The 16,004-nt window shown below is 49.6% G+C and overlaps 1 protein-coding gene across 1 annotated transcript in view; it reads right to left on the bottom strand.

Annotated features, from left to right (window-relative positions):
- The window catches only part of SLIT3 (slit guidance ligand 3), a 725,929-nt gene that overhangs the window by 77,429 nt on the left and 632,496 nt on the right, over positions 1–16,004 (bottom strand). The window contains exons 19-20 of the mRNA XM_055421786.2: positions 14,261–14,424; positions 12,957–13,089 (exon numbers count right to left, since the gene is read on the bottom strand). Coding sequence (XP_055277761.2) covers positions 12,957–13,089; positions 14,261–14,424 — 297 coding nt within the window. The remainder of the gene's footprint in view (positions 1–12,956; positions 13,090–14,260; positions 14,425–16,004) is intronic.

The raw sequence follows: 16,004 nt of genomic DNA, 5'->3' as shown, positions 1-16,004 counted from the left end.
GTCCCTGGTGGCTCAGAGTGTAAAGCGTCTGTCTGCGACCTGGGTTCAATCCCTGGGTCAGGAATATCCCCTGGAGAAGGAAATGGCAACCCACTCCAGTACTCTTGCCTGGAAAATCCCATGGACAGAGAATCCTGGTAGGCTGCAGTCCACGGGGTCGCAAAGAGTTGGACACGGCTGAGCGACTTCGCTTTGTCCATTTTGTTGGTGAGAACACTGAGAGACGGGAGAGGTGAGAGGCGGGCAGGAAGTGCCGACGCCAGGGTCTGCCAGGCTCTGGAGCCTGAGCAGTTGCGCTGCGCCACCTGGCCTCTCCACTGTCCTCTTAGTTTCAGCTTTGGCCACCCCAGCCCAACAGGCTGAGCTCGGCTAGAGAACAGCGATCGGCTCTGTCCCCGGCACTGCTGACATCCGTACGCTGCACGGAGCAGGGGGTTTTGCCAGTTTTGTTTCCTGCTATATCCCAGAGCCTCAAATATTTGTTGAATGAATGAATTTAGAGAAAGGCTGCTGATAGGACCATAGTCAGGGAATGCCCTGAGTCCAGCCCATTTCGATGGGTAGGGCAGGCCATGCTCCATAAACGCGCGCATCTGCCAAACAGCTGAAGAAACGCATGAACGACCACTGGGATTCAGGGGTGCCGACAGTATCCTCACCTGCCTGAGAGAGGCTCAGGACCCTGCAGGAGGGGCAACATGACACAGATGATGCTGGGGCCCCTGGAGCCCACCACGCCTGGTCCCTGGGTTCCAGCCTGGCTCTGGGCAGGACTGTGTTGCTTGTTTCAGCCTCTCTCCCTGCTTAAAGTCCTCTATCTCCCATAGCTTGTTGGAGAAGAGCTACCCAAGTTTGCCCAAATCCTGCAAAGCCTTCTATGGTCTGTCCTGCGTCAGTCAGGATTCTCCAGAGAAAGTGACCAATAGGGAATATGACCATACATACACATATGTGGAGGGAGAGGGGGATGAGAGAAGTTATTTTAAGGAAGGTCAGGCAAGCAGACTTAAAGCAGGATTTTTATGCTATAATCTTGAGGCAGAATTCCCTCCTTTCCAGAAAACCTCACTTTTTCTTTCTTAAGAACTTCAACTGATTTTGTGAGGCCCACCTCCACCTTAGAAAAATAACCTCCTTTCCTTACAAAGTGCACTGACTGTAGATGTTGGCTACATCGACAAACTGTCTTCATCACACCATCTAGCTCATGTTCGCCCGAACAACTAGGCAGCGCAGCCTGGCCAAATCAGCACATGGAGCTCACCCCTGCAGCCCCTGCCTGCGTCTCTGGCTCACCTTACAGCAAACTCTCCCTCGACCTCCGCTGACCTCACCCCTCCGGGAGCGCCCCCTGCTCTGACTGGTGGGGGGAGTCGGTCTTCGCAGCTGCTGGTCCCTCTTCTCCCCCGTCTGTGAACTCACACTGACGCTAAGACCGTGGCTCCAGCACTGCTTCCCAACACCACCCCACGCTCACTGGCGCTGTCCTTCGGGTGACTGTGACGGTGGCGGCAGAACGCAGTCTCTTTCGCCCACTGCAGTATCCCGCACGCCGGCGGGCAACAGTAGATGCTCAGGAAACGTCGTCTCTGTGATGAAGACCCCAGAACTCCCAAGGCGTCACTGCAGTTGGCACTGTGGAGCTGAGTGGGAGCTGTGAGGGAGCTGTTTTAAGTACAGAATATCCCTGGTGATATGGCATTGAGGCTCAGGAAAGGTTTCCCTTCAGAAATGCAGATGCGGTTGTGTGGGAAAGCACTCTTTGTAGGAAGCCCTTCATGAACACTCTGAACTCCTAAGTTGCCTGTAGCCTGCAGCCTGGGCCCCAGAGGGATCCTTTAGAAGGCTGCACTCTTGCCCTGCCAGCCTTAGAAATACCAGAGCATTTCCAGCGGGACAACCCCTGCATTGATCTGCATTTAAATGCTCTGTTTCAGCCCCAGCGCTAGCGAGAGCACACATGTGCCTCGCATGGAAATCCGCACGGAGCTCTGTCAAATGGATGGTTCCCATTTCTACTCTGAGCTTTGTGGTGCTGATAAGGGCCCCTCAGAGAACTCTCGGACCTACTGAATGGTGGAGGATGAGGAGGGCGGCCACCTTCCAGGAACCCCAACTCCAGACCAGGAGTCCACAGGGGGCCCTCTGAATGAGCATGGGCAACTCAGCAGTCAGGAAGCTGAAGCGCATATCCTGGCCCCACGGGCTGATAGCTGGCTGACCTTGGACAATTTACTTGCCCTTTCAAGTTTGTGCTGCCTCATCTGTAGAATGGGGTTGATAATTATCTCACCTTGAAATGATTATGATGATTAGATGAAAGTCTTTGTGGAAAGCCTTGGAGCAGTGCCTGGCTCCAATACCTTTGAACTGTTCAGTACATTTTGAACATATATAGAAGATAGAAGCCTTAGTTGCTCAGTTGTGTCCAACTCTTTGAAAGCCCACGGACTGTAGCCTGCCAGGCTCCTCTGTCCATGGAATTCTCCAGGCTAGAATACTGAGTGGGTAGCCATTTCCTTCTCCAGGGTATCCTCCTGACCCAGGGACTGAACCCAGGCCTCCCGCATTGCAAGCATATTCTTTACCATCTGATTACACACGTATATGCCTCACCTCTCTGAGCTTGCATTTCGTCTGTTCACACATGCAGATACATTCATACATACACGTACACACACACATCTGTCTCCCCATCCGACGATACATCTGATTACTGAAAGACAGATAATGATCCCCTGGCTGCCTATTCTCCAGAGTCTGCTTCCAGAGTAATATTTCTAAAATGAGAATCATATCATGTCACTTTCCTGTTTAAAAATTCCTCCTCGGCTCTCGCGTTTCTCTTGGGATAAAGAGGCAGCCCTCCACACAGCCTACAAGCACGTACATGGCCCTCCTCAAGTTTCCAGGACGCACCAATCCCTGAACCATTCTGTCTGCTGCATCTCTTGGTCTTCTCAGTTTCTTGACTTTAAGATCTTTCCTCCTTTGGGGTCTTCATAGAACACTTTCTTCCCACTCCTTCCTGTCCTTTGTTTTCCTGGGAAACGCTACCCCCATACCTGAAAGCCTAACTCACTGGGGAGCTTCTGCACCGTTTCTCTCCCCGCTGCTAAGTTTCTGACATCAGGGGTCTTATTTGTCGTGGAAGCTGCTGTGTTCCCAGCTTCTGCAATGGGATCTGGCATGAGAAACTCCACGAACACGTGACTGAGCAAAGGGGGCTGGCTCAGGCCTCCCTCAGTCCCCCTCTCAGATGGCCATGCCTGCCTGCCAGCTGAGAAGCATTCTTCTCCTGCAGTCATCTGCTGAGGTCTCCTCCGGGCCAGGGTCTGTGCCAGGACTCCTAAGTGCCACTGTGCCCACAGCCAGCCTGTTTTCCAAAGACACGGTCAGCTCCCTCCAGCTGGCTGTAGGCAATTTCTGCCCCTCTTGCTTGGCCAAATAAAGGCAAAGACGCAGTCAGAGCTGAGCAGCTGCTTTAGAAAGTGCTCAGAAGGACCTGCCCAGGACAGGAGATCACAGAAAGCAGCAGCCTCTTCTTAGCAGCAGCTGGCGTTGCTAGCGCAGGTCCAGCGATAAGGACGGACCCACCTGGAATCACTGACAGGTCCCTACTGCCTCCCAGCGTGAGTGCTGTGCCTGCCCTCTCCCTGCGTGAATGCAGGTGGCAGGTCCCCAGGAGACTGTGGCTATCTTCTGCAAATGCCCAATAAGCTGGGCCACTGGGCTGGGCACACAGGGCCCTGTGCTTCTGCCAAACAGAGGGAGGAGTATAGTGGCTCCAGGATGGGCCTGTGGATCAGATAGACCTGGACTTGTATTTATGTTCTGCTGCTTCTTGGCAGCATCATTTCAAGAAATTATTCAGGGACTTCCCTAGTGGTCCAATGGCTAAGATGCTGTGCTCCTACTGCAGGGGGCCTGGGTTCCATCCCTGGTTGGAGAACTAGATCCCACATGCTGCCACTAAGAGTCCACATGTAGCAACGAAGTTCCTGCCTCCTGCAACTAAGATTCAGCACAGCCAAATGAGAAAAAAAGAAAAAGCACGAAATTATTCAGCCTTCCTGTGTCTCAGTTACCTCATCTGCAAAATGGAAATAAGTCCTACACGCTGCCTTGTCGGACTACGGGGAGGATTAAATGAGATCACATCTGAAAAGACCTGGCACACGTAAAGCTCTGTAAATGACAGCCCTGGTGGATTTTACACAGTCAGGGCATTTTTCTTTGCTTTCCTAATGGTTTCAGTGGGCAAAACTTCCTGGATTCCTCCCTGGCCCAAAGCACATCTGTCCACGCTACTCATCCGTGCTCATCACTTGGCTCCTCCTCTTCCTCCTCCTCCTTTTTTTTTTTGGCCGCACCATGCAGCACATGGGATCTTAGTTCCCTGACCGGGGATTGAAACTGTGCCCCTTGCATTAGAAGGTGGATTCTTAGCCACTGGACCGCCATGCCATGGAAGTCCCTTTTCTCCTGGTTTTGCTTGCATATCCATTACCTAATTAGGTTGGAGATGAGGAGAAAGTTTCATCTGAGCTACCTGCTGTACCCCAGACCCCCATCCTCTAACCCCTCCGAGCTGACCAGTGCTGGGCTAGGTGCTTCAATCAATGCATTCTTGTCATCACCTCCTGCTGCATTCACTCCCAAAGAGCTGTGTCTTAGCCCTGTGCCCTCCTGGTGAAGCGCCGGGCCTTTTAAGTCTGCTGTCAGTGTGTGTGTGTGAGCGCGCGTGTGCTTCTGCACTGCTGTCCCGCTTCCCATGAGCCCTCAGATCCCATCGCAGAAATCCTTTCTTTCCACAGAATCTAGTGCTGGTGGAGGGAGTTCCAGTGATTCCAGGTGGGTCCGTCCTTATCGCTGGACCTGCGCTAGCAACGCCAGCTGCTGCTAAGAAGAGGCTGCTGCTTTCTGTGATCTCCTGGGGGAGGTGGATCATCCCTCCCTTCCTCTCTCTGTGGGATGTCAGCGGTAGGACACAAGAAACAAATCAGGTCCTCCCCCCAAAATCATTAACAACACTTCCTCGATACTGACCAGGAGTGGACCACGCACGAACTCCCTCCACCAGCACTAGATTCCCACCCTCCTTAGGAAGATGTGGGCTTGCCAAAGTTTGTTTCCAGAACCAAGAAGGCCTGATGTCAGTAACATTCCCTTAAGTGGAAGCAAGCCAATTTTAGGTATGAGTTTTCTCAGAGTGGTAAGTCTGAGTCTACAAAGTTCATGGATGGAGTAACGAAACTTTCTGAAGCCGGTGAGGCTCTACCTTTGCAGAGAGTGTTTGTGTCAGTGGCCTTGGCAGCTCGGATGTCCCACACTTGTTTCTGCTCTGCTTTTCTGTTTTCCGCAGCACTGCGTGGCTTGCGGGATTTTAGTTTTCAGGTCAGGGATTGAACCTGGGCCCTGGCAGTGAAGGCACCAAGTCCTAACCACTGGCCTGCCAGGAAAGTTCTCTGCTCTACTTCTGATAAGACTTCTCAGGCTTGCTTTTAAGTCAGAAACTCGATGCTGACTTCTAATAAGTGGCTGTCTGTATTCTTTGCCCGATAGTATGGAACAAGCTGAGTGGTTCTCAAAGTGTAATCCCTAGACGCCTATGCGGATCCTGCTTCAGAGGTCTATGAGGCTAAAACAATTTTTGCGATAAGATTAAAACCTTGTTTACATTTTATGTTGTGTGAGTAAAAGTGTTGGCACCTCAAGATGAATTAAGGCAGTGGCATTAAACGATATTAGTAGTCACTATTCGACACCTCCACGCATTTGAAGGTTAGAAAACAAGCCAGTTTCACTTAAGAACGCCCTTTCCGAAGCAGTAAAAAGTTATTAATTGTATTAAACCTTGGCTCTCGAGCACACAACTGTTAAGTGTTCTTTGTGACCACGTGGGGAGTGTGCCTGAGGCCTTTCCGTGCTACACAGGAAGGACATTAGTTGTCTTGAGGAAAAGCACCTGGGCAACTGAGTCACAAGCAGAACTGTTTTTTTTTTTTTTCTTTCATAAAACACCATTTTAACTGAAAAGAATGACTAGCAAACAGATGATTCAGAGTTGGGTATTTAGTAGACAATTTCTTGACAATGAAGAGAGTAAGCCTGGCACTTCAGGTAAAACAACTGACAGACTTTGTGGAAGATTATAAAATCTGAGCTTCCACATGAAAATTAAAAATTTAGAAAACTTGTAACTACCACCCAGGACTTGACAGGGTCCCCTTAATTCAAGACTTTCCTGGTGAGGTCAGTGGTGACCATTAATGGCTATGGCATTTTTTTTTTTTAATATTGTATAATGCCACGTGTCAACATTGAGAAAAATCTGCAAAACTGAGAAAAGCAATATTTTCCAAATGACCATTGCATTGCAAGAACATGAATCTGGGGGAAAGTCATATTCGAAATGCAAGACAGATCAGTGGATTTTAAAGTAAGAGTATAAAGAGCCCATTGATATGGTTTAGAGTTTCACACTACAACTAGCCTTTAAGAAATGACAACTATGTACTGGGAAAGCTGGACAACTACATGTAAACCAAAGAAATTAGAACACACCCTCATACCGTACACAAAAATAAACTCAAAATGGCTTAAAGGTTTAAATATAAGATAAGACACTGTCAAACTCCTAAAAGAGATCATAGGCAAAACATTCCCTGATATAAATTGTACCAATGTTTTCTCAGGTCTGTCTCCCAAGGCAATAGAAATAAGAACAAAAATAAACAAATGGAATCTAGTCAAATTTATAAACTTTTGCACAGTAAAGGAAACCACATACGACCCAGCAATCCCACTGCTGGGCATACACACCGAGGAAACCAGAATTGAAAGAGACACATGTACCCCAATGTTCATCGCAGCATTGTTTACAATAGCCAGGACATGGAAGCAACCTAGATGTCCATTGGTAGATGAATGGATAAGAAAGCTGTGGTACATATATACAATGGAGTATTACTCAGCCATTAAAAAGAATACATTTGAATCAGTTCTAATGAGGTGGATGAAACTGGACCCTATTATACAGAGTGCAGTAAGCCAGAAAGAAAAACACCAATACAGTATACTAACGCATATATATGGAATTTAGAAAGGTGGTAATGATAACCCTGTATGCGAGACAGCAAAAGAGACACAGATGTATAGAACAGTCTTTTGGACTCTGTGGGATAGGGCGAGGGTGGGATGATTTGGGAGAATGACATTGAAACATGTATATTATCATATGTGAAATGAATCACCAGTCCAGGTTTGATGCATGATAGAGGGTGCTCGGGGCTGGTGCACTGGGATGAACCAGAGGGATGGGATGGGGAGGGAGGTGGGAGGGGGTTCAGGATGGGGAACACATGTACACCCGGGGTGGATTCATGTCCATGTATGGCAAAACCAATACAATAATGTAAAGTAATTAGCCTCCAATTAAATAAGTTTATATTAAAAAATAAAAAAGGAAATACTCCAAATGACAGCTGTGGGGATCTCTGGGTGATAGTAATGTAGGAAAGTTTATGCTTTTTCTTCTATTTTTCTTGCATTTCATCACTAAGTAAAGTATTATGTTAATTTCTACTAAAGAAATGTCCATGTCAAATATAATATCAAAGTAAAACTGTATATATAAATTAAATAATAATTATAATAAACTTAAAAAAAGAAGGAAACCACAAACAAAACGAAAAGACAACCTAAGGACTGGGAGAAAATAATGGGGAGAAGATATTTGCAAATGATGTGACTGACAAGGACTTAATTTCCAAAATATACAAACAGTTCCTATAATTCAATAGCAAAAACCCGAACAACTCAATTGAAATACGGTCAGAAGACCTAAATAGATATTTCTCCAAAGAGGACACACAGATGGCCAAGAGACACATGTAAAGATGTCTATCATCTCTAATTATTAGAGAAATGCAAATCAAAACTACAATGAGTTACCACCTCACATGAGTCAGAATGGCCATCAGTAAAAAGTCTATAAATAATGAATGCTATAGAGGGTGTGGAGAAAAGGGACCCTTCCTACACTGTTGTGGGAATGTAAATTGGTGCAGCCACTACGATAAACAGTATGGAGTTTCCTCAGAAAACTAAAACTAGAATTACCAGCAATCCCCTCCTGGGCATACACCCAGACAAAACTATAATTCAACAAGATGCATGCACCTCTGTTCACAGCAGCACTATTTCCAACAGCCAAGGCGTGGAGACAGCCGAAGTGCCCACTGACGATGAACGGGTGAGGAAGACGGGGCACGGACACAACGGAAAACCACCCAGTCCTTCACAGGAGTGGAATCGCGCCAGCTGCAGCGGCACGGAGGGGCCTAGAGGCCAGCACACTAAGTGAACCCGTCACAAGAGAAAGACAGGCACCATGTGACGCCACTGACACACGGAATCTAAAATAGTGCACGGAAGAGCGTATCTGTGAAACAGAAACAGACTCGCAGACACAGAGAACAGATTCGTGAGTGCCAAGGTGGGCGGTGGGGAAGGGGAGGAGTATGAGGCTGGGATTAGCAGATGCAAACTAGTATGCATGGACTGGATAAGCAACAAGGTCCTACTGTGTAGCATAGGAAACTATATTCAATATCTTGTGATAAACTATAACGGAAAAGAATATGAAAAAGTACATATATATGTATAACTGAATCACTTTGATGTACAGTAGAAATTAACACAACATTGTAAATCAATTATGCTTCAATGAAATTCAAAAGAAAAAAGAAATGACTACTATGCTGTTTTGGTATATTATCAGAGAAGAATGTTCACAATTATTTGAAAAAGTGACCAAAATTCTTTTTCCAACTACATATCTGTGTGAAGTCAGATTTTCTTCTTATAGTTCACCGAGAACATATCACAACAGAGTGAATGCTGAAGCAGATATAATAATCCAGTTTCTTCTATGACATTTATAAAACATAATGCCATTCTTCGCAATGAAATTTCTTTTAGTTTGTTTTCACAAAAGTATGCTTTTTATAGAAACGTGATGGTATATTGTTGTCATTTTTAAATGAAATTAAAATAAATATTTAAAAATATAATTTAAACTACAACTACTCAGTTGTAGTTTCCAATATGGTATATGTCAACAGATAAAACCCACAGAGACACAAGTTCTTAGAGTCCTGGAGCCTTCTGAAAAATGGAAAGGGTCTTGGTGGTGGTGAAGAATCTGCCTGCCAATGCAGGAGATGTGGATTTGATCCCTGGGTTGGGAAGATCCCCTGGAGGAGGAAAAGGCAACCCAGTCCAGTATTCTTGCCTGGGAAATCCCATACACAGAGGAGCCTGGTGGGCTATAGTCTGTGGGGTCACAAAAAAGTCAGACATGACTTAGGGATGAAATAACAACCATAACAACAACAAAAGGGGTCTGAAGACCCCCAAAGTTTAAGGATTTCTGGAATAATCGACAAGAACATAGGATTTGGGGTCAGGCTAAACTGCTTTTTAATCATAACTAGGCAGCTTATTAGACTTGGAAAGTGGTTTTTACTTCTCTGAAAGTTCCCCATCACTAAAATGGGATAAGTGGCACAGTGTCCCTATTTCTTTTAATTAGAGTATAGTTGATGTACAATACTGTGTTAGTTTCAGGCGTGCAACATAGCGATTCAACATCAGAGCTTCAGTTCAGTTCAGTCACTCAGTCGTGTCTGACTCTTTGCGACCCCATGAACCGCAGCACGCCAGGCCTCCCTGTCCATCACCAACTCCTGCAGTCTACTCAAACTCATGCCCATTGAGTAGGTGATGCCATAGCTTACACTTCATTTGAAGTTATTATAAACTGTTGGCTATATTCCCTGTGCTGTACAATATATGCTTGTAACTTATTTACTTTGTACATAGTAGTTTGCACCTCTTAAGCCCCTTCCCCTGCTTCTCTCTCCCCAGTGGAACCACTAGTTTACTCTCCGTCTGTGTGAGTCTGTCTCTGTTTTGCTAGACACATACACATTCACGTGTTTTGACTGTTAGATTACACACACAAGTGAGCTCATACACTACTGTTTTTCTCTGACTTACTTCACTAAGCAGAACCCCCTTCACGTCCATTCACACTGTTGCAAAAGGCCTACTTCAACGACAACCTGGGGCTGCAGGTGCGGGTGCAGCAGAGAGGCCTCTGTTCAACGACTCACCCAAGACGAGAGGACAGAGGAGACCCGCAGAGAGCAGGGCTGTGGGGCACCTGCAGAGGAGAACTCACTACCCATGTGGAGGGCCCTGCCTTGCTCTCTCATGCTGGTTGCAGACTCCTACCCTGTGACCTTTGGAGAAACACTGTATAACTTGCTTTTCTCTCCTTCTCAGTGAATTTAGTTTAATTTTGTTTTGTAAGTTGGCAGCTATGCCCAATATAACTAAAAATGCCAAGGGAGCTGAAAAGCCAACCTTGGAAACACTGACTCTGGACTCAGCCAGTGTCCCTGTGTTCTGGGCCTGCCAGCTTTCCCTTTCTCTGGAGGCTGTTCCCTTGATTCCCTTCCCCTCTCCTCCCCAGACACTCTCTTTCCCCTCCAGAAGATGGCTGGGGACAGAGGTGAGGGCTGCCCTCGTTGGCGAGCTTTGGAACCCATGTCTGGCAGAGAGCAGTGCCATCATTTCCAAAGCAGGAAATCAGGTCTCCTCCCAAAGCTCTGAAGTTTACAATTACAACCAATTATCTTTGTTATTTCAATCTCTGTTTCGTGATCTTTTGGGGAAAAACATTTGAGGGCCTGTTTTCATGGCATTTTCTTCTCTTTGACATGTGCTACTTGGCACTTAATTAGCTCAGGGAGGAGGCGTAAACCTGGGTCATTTTCTGCAGCCCCCACCCCGCCACGTAGCCCAGCCAAGAAAGCATGGAGCCCTCCCCGTTGCTCATGTGCATCTCCAAGGGTGCTTCCCAGGTGGTGCAGTGGTGAAGAACCAGCTGGCCAATGCAGGAGATGCAAGAGACGCGGATTTGATCCCTGAGTTGGGAAGATCCCCTGGAGTAGAAAATGGCAACCCACTGCAGTATTCTGGCATGGGAAATCCCGTGGACAGAGGAGCCTGGCGGGCTACAGTCAAAGAGTCGGACACAACTGAGCGACTGAACACGCGCACACACACATCTCCACAGGCACATCTCCTGCCCAAACCCAGGACTGACATGGGCTTTTTGTGACTATCCCAACCTTCCTCCTGTTGGGCTGGCAGCGCGGGGACAGTCTCACTGAGTCTCAGGACACGCCGGGAGCCACAACACACACAGGAACCGCTCAGCTCCTCTAGAGCACGGCACACTCAGGCTCCGCCCCACGAGGCGCTGGCAGAAACCAGCAGAGAAACATCTCCCCAAGGGCATGTGCCAAGCTCAGCCTCAGGAGTGGGTGTGCCTGGGGCCCCGGGCAGCCTGACCTGCGGGTGATGGGGTGGCCCCGGTGGGCCTGCTGGGCTTCCACCAGCCCCTCTCCCAGCTCTGCTTACCCGCCATGACGACCTCAGCTCAGGCATCCCCCTTCTCTTTATCGGCCCCTTGCCCTTTAGATCCAGCTCCAGCCCCTACCCCCACCTCCCACCCCCAGAGCAGCTTTCTCCAATCTTCACATCCAAGTCAAATATCCCCACTTTTGGATGGCAGAGCAATCCGGTTCCTCTTTGTGGCACTTTTCACGGTTGTCACGTCACATGTGTGTCTGAGATGAGTGAGCAAATGTCAACCTTCCCCATGAAACCAGGACCCACGTGGGTAGGGGTCGCACCTGTTTCGGGCACCATCACCTCCTTAGTGTGAGCAGAGTACCTGACACACGAGATCCCAGCAAACACGCGTGGAGGGAATGATGAAGGGATGGGAGATGGCTCGAGGTTGCCGTGTCCATCCCAGCAGGGGCTGCCCGCCCGGCCGCGCCTGCACGGTAACGTGGCCGCGCCTGCACGGTAACGTGGCCGTGCCTGCGAGGCCTTCCTGCCTAAGACTCTCTCAGCTTCCCGGGGTGTAGGCATAAGGTTTTTCACCACAATAGAAAAACCCTTCACGAGGGGAGCGGCCTCTCTTTCATTTAACTGGGAGCTTCTGATGAAGGAGCAACCCCCAGAGACTTAGTGCCAGGGGGTGGGGTGTAGAATAGGAAGGCTCCTGAGTGGAGACTAAGTAAAATGTAAAATGGGTGGTTTTAAGTGAAAATAGGACCATATTTGAAGACGTGCTTGCTAAGCCATAGTGCTTGCTGGGCTGTGTTTTGACCATTATGTGCTATTTCTGGGGTCAGACCGAGGGATTGTGGGGGAACCTAGAGATGTGAGAGTTGGGCCAAAAAGAAGAATGAGCACCGAAGAACCGATGATTTCACACTGTGGTGCCAGAGAAGCTCTTGAGAGTCCCTTGGACAGCAAGGAGATCAAACCAGTCTATCCTAAAGGAAATCAACCCTGAATATTCACTGGAAGGACTGATGATGAAGCTAAAGCTCCAAGACTTTGGCCATCGTGAAGATGTGAAGAGCTGACTCACTGGAAAAGACCCTGATGCTGGAAAAGTTAGAAGGCAGGAGGAGAAGGGTATGACAGAGGATGAGGTGGTTGGAAGCCACCACCGATTCCATGGACATGAACTTGGGCAAACTCCGAGAGATGGAGGCCTAGCCTGCTGCAGTCCACGGGGTTGGGAAGAGTCGGACACGACTTAGTGACCAAACAACAACTACAGAGAACAGAGCGGGGGTCCGGGGGTGACAGGGGCACGAGAACAGCCCTCCCACTGCGTCCTTAGAGGGTCGCCACCCCCGGCAGAGGCTGGGCGGGAGCGCGCCCTGTGCCGTGCGCAGGGCACCGCCTGACCCCGGCCAAGGCTCCCGCTCTGCAGGGACGCCTTCGGGGAGGGCACCTCCAGGTAGTCGTGCTGCAGGGGTGGAGTGTGAAGGGTGTGGTGGTGGTGGGGTACTCACAGCTCCGTCACGTCCTTGGGGATGCCTCTGGGAAGGGCGCGGAGCCCCCGGTTGCTGCAGCGCACCACCGTCTCCACACAGGTGCACTGCTCGGGGCAGCGCGGGCCCAGCTGGCAGCTGCTCTCATCGTTGCCTGCGGAGAGCCTGCAGTGAGCGAGGCAGGAGAGGGCCCCGCCTGCCCGGGTGAGCTCGGCCGCTCCCTGACCCAGCTGCTAATGTGAAGGGGAGCCCTCAGCTTCGAGCCAGAACTGGGATAAGGAGCTTCCTGGTCTCCTCCGTGGTTGAAGGGAAAGTAGAGGCGCCTGGGTCGGGAAATAGGGCTGTCTATCTTCTCCCACGTTTATCATGAAACAAAGAAGCTAAAAACTTGATTAACCAGATACTAGAAAGGGAAGCGGTCACTGTTAACCAGCTCAGGAGTAAGTCAAATGGGGACTTCCCTGGCAGGCCTGTGGTTAAGACTCTGTGCTTCTACTGCAGGGGCATGGGTCTGACCCCTGGTAGGGCGACCAAAGGAGTAAGCCAAGCTGACCGAAGGGGTGGTCCTGGTGGGGCAGGCCTGTCCACTCCCCTCCTCCTCCTGTTCTCCACTTCTTCCACTACACAATCCCTCTGGGGTAGTGACTGTGTCCCCAGACCACGTTATACCTGAACCTCAGTTAATTTACAAACCAGGTCGTCCATCTCTAGTTACCTAAAGTTGATCCGTAAAAACCGTCCTGGCCTGAATTTATGCAAAGAAAAATGTGTCTCTTTAATCCTAATGCTCAAAGCCTTGGATCTTCAGGTGTTGTACTGCCTAGCCCAGGACAGGAATTTCACAGAAGATCATCTTGAAGCCTGTTTCTCATGAGCACCTTCTCTGAGCCTCATGATGATGCAGGCAGGAAAACTGCAGGCCAGGGCTCCCATGTACAGTTGTGTAGGTGGCGTACTCCTCAAGGGTGCCCATCACCTAACGGGCACCAAACTCGCTGTGGATACAGCAGATTAGGATATCTGGTTCAAGAGTGTCTTCAGAGATGGCCACAAAGTATCTTGCTTTAACAAAAGCAGTCTCTTACGACAGATTTCTAACTGATGGAACTCTTAAGGTCTTTAGAAAGAGGCAACTATTTTTAATTTGCATGATGGAGCTGTGTTGGCCAGCAAGCAGGCCTGCAGAGTCCTTTGGAGCTCCTGCTGCCTGCTGAGGGCAGAGGAGACTCAGATTTCGGGGGTCCTGACTTGTAGTTACCCCTGCCTGCGCCTCCCTTCTCTCCTTGCTTCCTTGCCTAGCCCGGCCCCGCCCACAGCCTCCTCACCGTCACAGGTGAAGTCCTGGATGGCCACGTCCTGGATGGGAATCTCTTTGAGGAAGAAGGGCTTCTGGCACCGGGGGTTCCCGCTGACTATCCGTCTCTTCCGCAGCCACTTTCCGAGCCAGGCCAGGTGGCAGTTGCAGTTGAAGGGGTTGGAGAGCAGGTTTCTGGGAAGAGAAAAGGGCCCCCTCTGAGTGCTCAGCGTCTCTCTTGGTCCAAGGGGGATTCGTCCTGGGATCCAGGTCTGCAAGCCTAGAGCCTGGCTCTCAGGAAGGTCTGCTTCCAGTGCAGGGGAATGAGGAAAGAGGAAGAAAGTCTGGAAAAGGAAGCCAGACTCTCTGCTACATCCCGGGGGCGGTCTTTGCAAGGATCTCATGCTAGACCTCTGCCAATAGACAGGACCCCGTCCCTGCCACGCCCTCCCTTGTTCAATGGGCTCTACCTGTGTGAGCCAACTCAATTTCTCACACTCAGAGCCTTCGCTTGAAGCTGCTCCTCCAGTCTGGAGTGAAGTTCTTTACTGTGTGCCTGGCTGGACCCTCAGCTTAAATGACCTCTCCCCAAAGAAGCCCTGGGCTTCCCAGGTGGTGGAAGTGATAGACTATCCATCTACAATGCAGGAGACTTGGGTTTGATCCCTGGGTTTGGAAGATCCCCTGGAGGAGAGCATGGCAACCCACTCCAGTACTCTTGCCTGGGAAATTCCATGGACAGAGGAGCCTGGTGGGCTACAGCCCATGGGGTCACACAGTCAGACGAGCACACAAAGAAGCCCCTCATCTCAAGGGGGATGGGAAGTTCCGCCCTGCTCTGGTCTCGCTCCAGTCGCCTGCACTTCCTCCACGGCACACGTCAGAGCTGGTAGCGCCTCCCTCCTCGGACTCGCTGAGAGGAGGGACCAGGCCTGGCCTCCTGCTCTGTGCCTCCAGGAACCAGCAGGGCGTCAGCACGGGCACTTGACACATACCTGTCAGATGCGATGATGGACGGCTACGGGAGTTTCCTAGAGGGCTGCAATGGGGCTGAGCGCTTTTAAAACCCATTCTCTTATTAGACTTGTCATAGCAACCCTAGGAAGGACGTGGCATGATTCTCACATCACAAATGAGGGACACAGAACGTAGGACAGTTGAAGAACAGGGCCAGAGAGCCCACAAGGGGCTGCGGTTTGACATGGAAGTTGAGGGCTTGGGAGTTGGTCCTTCCTGGGATCAACTCTGGCTCTGAGAATCAGCAACGGTGAGAAGGCGGGTAAGTTCCTTCTCCTGACGGAGTCGGTTCCCTCCATGCTCTGTGACTCTGGGCGTCTTTTGTGGTTTTGGATTCCCAGGGTGGAGTCATCCGGGAGAGGTGAGAAGTGGGCTGAGAAAAACCGACCCACCCACCCTGCTAGTTCCTTACCCATTGTCCTCCATATTGCTGTCACTCATTCCTTCAACTCACCCACTTGTTCAACAATTATATAAAGGGCATTACTGAGTGCCAGGCTCAGATGTGTGCAGCAAGGATAGAGCAATGCACAAGACAGTCATATATCCCTATCCTTCTTCCTTCTGGAGCTTATATTCCAGCTGATGGGAGGCAGAAAGTTTCTAATTAAGAATACTGGAGTGGGTAGCCATTACCTTTTCCAAGGGATCTTCCTGACTGAGGGACTGAACCCGTGTCTCCTGCATTGCAGGTAGATTCTTTACCTTTGGAGCCACCAGGGAAGCCCAACAACAAAAAGTGTAGTATATTAGGGAAT

This window comes from Moschus berezovskii, chromosome 18 (genome assembly GCF_049115385.1).
Source record: "Moschus berezovskii isolate FMDL1 chromosome 18, NW_MosBer_1.0, whole genome shotgun sequence".
Classification (NCBI taxonomy): Eukaryota; Metazoa; Chordata; class Mammalia; order Artiodactyla; family Moschidae; genus Moschus; species Moschus berezovskii.
The sequence above is the reverse complement of the archived record's forward strand: the minus strand, read 5'-3'. Positions and strand labels throughout refer to the sequence as shown.